Source organism: Ictidomys tridecemlineatus, chromosome 11 (assembly GCF_052094955.1).
Source record: "Ictidomys tridecemlineatus isolate mIctTri1 chromosome 11, mIctTri1.hap1, whole genome shotgun sequence".
Taxonomy (NCBI): Eukaryota; Metazoa; Chordata; class Mammalia; order Rodentia; family Sciuridae; genus Ictidomys; species Ictidomys tridecemlineatus.
The window spans coordinates 97,271,500-97,278,411 of NC_135487.1; the positions used below are offsets into that span (position 1 = coordinate 97,271,500).

The following is a 6,912-nucleotide window of genomic DNA, read 5'->3' on the forward strand; positions in this document are numbered from 1 at the left end:
ATCTCAGGGAAGAGCTGATCAGGGCTGAGTACAAAAAAACTACATCCAGTTCTTCATGAGGAGGAAAATCGACATCTAGACATTCTTAGAAAGGAAAGCAAAAGAATTTTAGAGGAACTCAAAAAAAGTGAAGCCAATATGGTTCAAAAGAAGACAGACCTAAGAGAAATATATGAGGAACTGGTGAAAATGTCCCATAAACCATATGTGGAGCTGCTACAGGTAAGAACTGAGTTGTGCATGAAAGTATTTTATATGATTTGGGGGTTCTCAATTTTGACCGCATTATTTAGTAGTTTTTATATTTCCTGCATCAATTATGGGGTTCTTTCCTCTTTGAATATTATCTACTTAAAGTAGACCTTCTATCCTGACTATAAATAAGCAAGATTTATGAAACTTTGTGAGTAGCTCACTTAGAATGTTTTTTTTATAATGTTTTTCTGTTGTATCTTGCTTCTCTAAGATCCAGAAAAATAACAATTTATTTATGAAAAAATTTATTTCATTTTTTGCCTTCCATTTGACAATATGCAGAAAACCTTATGTTCTCTTTCTTCTGTTTAAAAGTTATGGAATTGGGGACAGTAAACACTGTGTATTACTGATATCCTTCTTTCTCACACTTTTTAGACCCTCTGGATTCTGATTTAATCACAAATTCAGAATCTTTAAATATGCTTTACTGGTACTGTTCTGAGAGATGAAAATGAATTCATAAGAAGCATTGGTGTGATGATATTTGATACTACATGATCTTTCCAAAAACAAAATACTATTCAATTTCTTTAAAAAAAATAAGCTTTTTTCTTTTGTTTTCTTTGCAGGACTTGGGAGATCTGTTGATCAGGTAAATTTTGACTTTAGAGTAAACTGAGATACCATTGAGAGCTATGAAATTGTTTTAAGTTTCTAACAAAGTGAAGGCATAGATTATGTAGAGAGTAATCAACTGTGTGTTCATGTGTTTGTTTGAATATGATTTCCTGTTCACATTTATGAGAAGTCAGCCTCTATTTCCCCTGTTGGTTGAGGGATATATGTCATCCTGGGCTGAATGTTGACGTTCATAAATGCAACCATGTGGGGCTGGGGACGTGGCTCAAGCGGTAGCGCGCCCGCCTGGCATGCGTGCGGCCCGGGTTCCATCCTCAGCACCACACACAAAACAAAGATGCTGTGTACGCCAAAAACTAAAAAAAAAAAAAATTAAAAATTTCTCTCTCTCTCTCTCTCTCCTTCTCTCTCTCTCTCTCTCTCTCTCTCTCTCTCTCTCTCTCTCTCTTTCTCTCTCTCTCTTTAAAAAAAAAAAGATAAATGCAACCATGTATGATTTGACATTGTAAATCAGAAACATTGAGGTGCATGGGGCAGTTTTTCCTATCCTAGTTAGCTAATGAGAAACATGGGTACCTCTGAGAAATGGGTTGTTAACTTGAAAATTAAGTAAGAAAGATTCCTAGAGACAGTCCCTTCTCATGTTCACAGAGGTACATTCATGAGAAAAAGGTTTCAAGAAACATTTTCAGCAGAATTTTTGTTTAGTTCCTTAAAAACTGTGATGTCATTTTTGTCACCAGAAGATTCATGTCCTCTTCCTACTTTCAGGAGTGAATCAGTGCAGCTGCACTTGCCTCAGCCTCTAAAGCCAGCACTTCCTGCCCAGACCATCACTGGTCTGATAGACAGGCTCAAGTGTTTCCAAGGTGAGTGTCAGCCCAGTGATGGGAGCATAGTGTAATGACTCTCAGTGATGATTTTCTATGGGAAACCTTTCCGTTTATTAACCTTTAATTTACCCAAAGGGAATGGTCTTCCAATTGGTATTTATAATAATATTTAGTAAACTGATCACCATGATTAAGTAAGGACAAAAATAAGTGATCACTGGTATAATAATAAATGTGATTTGGGCTATACATACAAAATCATTTCAATCAATAAGACAATTATAAATTAGTTCAATATGTTCCCATTTTAAATTAATTGCACTGAGTGATGAAGGTTATTTAAACATTACCCTTAAAATGTCTTAGAAATCGAATGTGTGATACGTATCTTATTAAACGTAATATACTAAGTGCGTTAAATTTAATATAAAAGCATGTATGAACAAACATAAAATAACCGAATGCACAGAGCAATATTTCACAAGCATCAAAAAAAGACAAGTTGGTATATGATGAAGCAGTTTTTAGAGTTCCATGGTAGAACTAAATAGGAACCATAGCAATGAATTATTGCTTTGGATTGAATGGGAATGAAGACCTCCAATTTCTCAGATGAAATGAAAAGTAACAAGCTGGAAGTAGACATGCTCATCCTTTTATTACAGTGTCCACATATTTAGCAGTGTTTTCATTGTGGTTGGACTATTGTTTCTTTTGAAGTATTCTAGAAACCTGTGAGTGCAATGCACTTCAGCCACAATTACCTCTCTTCTTCTGCCACCCCATCCCCCCCCCCACATTAAGACTCAGGTAGACCTTCTCATCTAACAGCAATTTAAAAGTTGGTTTTGATTTGAATATTCTCTTCATTCTACAGTGGAGATATCCTTTGAACATACAGTGTCCAGTGATAACCTCAAGCTATTTGATGATGTGAGACGTTTGAGATTTGGGCACATCCTTCCAGACTCGTCTTTGAATTCTGATGGAATTAACTATTTTGCTGCATGGGGATCAGAGAGTTTCAACTCTGGGAAATTGTACTGGGAATTAGATATGAAGGACCCTTTGGACTGGGCTGTAGGAGTCTGTAAGGATTCCTGGATAAGAAGGAATGGCACAGTGACTGAATCCGAAGACATGTTTCTTCTCCTTTTTGTGAAGCAAGACGATGACTTTAGTCTCTTGACAACCTCCCCAATGCTTTCTCACTATATAGAGAAGCCTGAGGGCCGGGTTGGTGTGTTTGTTGATTTTGAGAGTAAAAGTGTGAGTTTCGTGAACGTCGCCAAGGGTTCTCTTATATGGCGGTACCCTTCTGGCTCTTTGAATTTCCCAGTCAGGCCTTTTGTTCACACTGGCCACAAGTGAACAGGGATAAGTCAGGAACTCTATGCCTGGGGAATTTACATTCCGGGCAGCCCTTCCTAGTTGAAGTTCACAATACTGTATTTTAGTGCTTTTTAAGTAATTTGTACTTGATCCAGACATGGTGGCACATGCCTATTAATTCACACAATTTGGTTAATTTGGGACTCTGATGTAGAAGGACTTCAAGTTTGAGGCCAGCCTGGGAAACTTAGCAAGACCCTGTCTCAAAATAATTAAAAATAATAATAAGAAGAAGATGAAAAATAAAAGGGGGGGGTGGGAATGCAGTTTTTTGGTAGAATACCCCTGGGTTTAATACCCAATGAAAAAATAAAAATGGCAATTTGTTGACTGTAACTTTCTTTTTAAATATAAAGACAGTGTAAATTACCAAATTGTGTTGACTCATTTTTTTTTCCTTTTAATGATGGTCATCTTTTGTGGAACATAAAATGATTGGCAAACCATGTGTTCCAGATACACTACATGCTGTGCCTGCTTATATGTTTTGTGAATTTGTCAGATTTAAGATTGCATAATTTTATGATTTCAGCTGAATGACATTTTGTAGGATGAATTTTTATATCATTATCTGCAATAAACATTATTTTGATGTTTTCATCTTTCTATTGATCTAAAAAAATATAATTTATTTTTCCTTGGGAAATAAAAACAAATGAAGTTCTTTCTCACACTCAGGACAAGGACTCGTTTTTCATTGAAGCCAGTAAAGTTGGACCCTTATATTTCCTAAACTATTTTAAAGGAGTTTTATGTTAACAGCAAAACTGAGAGGAAATAAAAAACAAACAAACATGTATTAACTGCCCCCCTCTTTCTAAATACAAGTGGGTAGCTTCACTCGTTTCCAACATCCCTAGTCAGAATGGTACATTTGTTAAAACCAATGAACTTATTTTAATACACCGACTATGTGGATATCACATACTTTTAATATCATATAATGAGGAAAGATGTTTTTTTGTGTGTGTGTTCTTTCTTTCTAAAACTATATCTCTATGAGAAAAATAGCTGCGAACCAAAACTGAAGATCATTTTACAAAAGACCTATGTAGTATTCCTCAAAATTGTGAAGGTCATAAAAAGTAAAAAAGAAGATCTTTCAACTCAAACCAAAGGAGATGTGAGAGAGAATTCAATGCTCCATTCTAGGTTGGATCGTGGAATAGAACATGAGATGTTCATATAGAAGCTGGTGAAATCTGAGACATGTCTGACTTCAGTTTGTGATAACCTCCCAAAGTAGGCTTCCAATTTTTGCAAATTGTGCCATGGAAATGTGTGATCATTTTAGGGGAGAAACAAACTGGGCATGGAAAGACAAAGTAAGTCATTCACATTTTTAACATCTCTTTAAATATAAAATGTTTTCAAGTTAAATTTGAAAAGTTTTAGGACAAATATCTATATGTCCATGCTCCATGACATGCTTATGTTGTGAACAAGGCAAGTTTTAGAAGAACATATCGTGTAATTAAGTTTTTGAAAAATGTTCACGTACACTGATGCTTCATCCATGAAATTTGGTCAGTGGCCAAAGTGTGAAGCCCTGTGCAGTAGTGATCCTCTGAATATGCAGAGCTTGGACCACCTTCCTTCTGAGTTCTGCTGTTTGTCCTATTTCTCAGTTGCAATAGCAGTTGTGGTTGCCAGTTTAAGTGAAGCATTTTATGCTTGACCTTGATGGTACTTTGTGACAATTTGATGACAGATATTGATTTAAAGAAAGAGAAACAACTTAATGTATCTAAAATTTCATATTGGATTATCTTCAGGGACTAATAGGCCATACAGTTTTATGGGTATGAATAGTTGATATGAAGAAATGAGTGCTATCACTGCTCAGAAATGGATGAATCGAACTGTAGCCATATGTAAATGACAAAATGGCAATGGCTTGAATGATAAGAGTTTTTTCATTCATAGTAACAAACATACTTCTCCAGGGCAGAACTTGGATAGTGGCCAGGGATGTGCATGTAGGATGGAAGAGAAAATATGGGAACTCAACTTTCTATTTAATTTCCTGTGGATGAAAAATTGCTCTAAAATAAATGTGTAGTTAAAAATATGAAGAGGCCCAACTGCTATTCATGGTGAATTATTTTGAGTAGTGTCATTTTGTGGTTTCTCAACAGATGAATAATATTTACATTTTACATACACAATGAATATTTGAATATAAAAGACCAGATTCTATGATTCTAAATCAACCATTTATAAAAAGTATGGCTACAATCTCTTGATTAAAGTTTAGAAAAATGAGTTTAAGAGCAAGCTTATATATTATTCTGTATTTCATAGATCAAAAACTATTTTCTTAAAGAATCCAAATAAAATTATGGGGGTGAAAATAGGTGCAAATGTAGGACCCCATAATCATCAACCTTACTTTGAGTGTTAGTTTCACAGGGGAAATGTTCCACAGAGTGACAATCAAGGCAAAATCTTGGATTTTTGTACTGCTGTTTTATCTTATTTGTTCAAGGAGTAATCTAGTGTCAGTTATACTGGATCCAAAAATTTTATCCTTTTAGTTATATTTCTCTTTTTTTTTTCATTTTTCCTACTAGCCAGTATAATGCACATGATATGTGATCATGCACTTCAATAATCAGTGTCAGTTACTATTTTTCTTATTACTTTGAGTCTCACAAGTCTCTTAGCCTTGATATCTCCACTTTGGGTGCTGAGTGTAGTAATTGGAGGCACATAAAATAAAATGAAGACAATTAGAATTTGGACTCTCTCAGTGTGACCCTCCATGTATATTAGGATGTGATCTAGGCCTGGCATAAAAAATTCACAGAGTAGGTGCCTTTAAACAATTTATTTTTATACCTCTGGAGGCCAGAAGTCTGAATTCAAGTGATTAAAATGGTCAAACACCCTCCAAAGGCTGTGTGGGGAAGTCCTTTCTTGTCCTTTCCATTCTGCTGGCTTCTTGATTTCTTTGGTTTGTGTCTTTAGAATTCTATGCATTTCAGGCAGGTGTAGTGGCACATATCTGTAATCTCAGCTACCTTTGGGGCTGAGGCAAGAGAATCACAAGTTTGAGGTCAATGTTGGTCAGGCCCCAAGTGGAAGTAGTTGGGATCTCTGGTCAAGGCTTCTAGTTGGTTATGTTTTCAGTATGTAGCCAAGGTCTGGAATATCCTGATTGTGCATATGCACTCAAGGTCACAAACGTTTGCTTCTGAACTTGCACCCACTTATATAATTTATTGAAAATGTTTTTCTTTGCATTGCCTCAAAAAATGGCATATGAAGCCACTCAGGGTCTAGATGGAACTGGCTGGGGTAAATGGAACTGGCTGGGGCAAAATGGAACTGGTATTTAAAGCTGGAGACTACTGCCCCATCTAAATAAAGCATATCTGTTATCCCAACTGAGTCTTTCATCTTCTTCCACAACCCAGCATCCAGAACAATTTTCCCAGTTTCTGAGCATCCACCCCACAGCCAGCCTCAGAAACTAGGCAACTCCCATAATTCTGAATGCTAGAATTGATAATCATGGTACTGACTGGGTTGACTCTCTCTGGCATTGTGAAGAATTCCTGTACTATGCCTCTCTCCTGGTTCCTGGTGGCCCATGGCAAGCTTGGCTCTCATTGGATTATGGCAGCATTTCTCAGTCTCTACCTCTCTCTTCAAATGGCTCTCCTCTGTCCATGTCTCAAATATTCTTTCTCTTAGAAGGACACTAATCATTGAATGTAGGTACCACCATAAATCCTGGGTCATCTTATCTGGAGGTCTTTAAGTAAATTACATTGCAAAGTTCATATTTCCAAATAAGTTCACATTTACAACTACCAGGTCCCAGGTCCCAGATCTCTCAAGGAGA

At 36.3% G+C, this 6,912-nt stretch overlaps 1 protein-coding gene across 1 annotated transcript; it reads left to right on the forward strand.

Annotated features, from left to right (window-relative positions):
- LOC144367751 (tripartite motif-containing protein 43B-like) lies at positions 1 to 3,466 on the forward strand. The gene is made up of 4 exons (XM_078024917.1): positions 1 to 222; positions 828 to 850; positions 1,609 to 1,706; positions 2,548 to 3,466. Exons 1-4 carry the CDS (start codon positions 139 to 141, stop codon positions 3,039 to 3,041), a joined length of 699 nt encoding a protein of 232 aa, XP_077881043.1. The 5' UTR covers positions 1 to 138; the 3' UTR covers positions 3,042 to 3,466.
- The last annotated feature ends 3,446 nt before the right edge of the window (positions 3,467 to 6,912 follow it).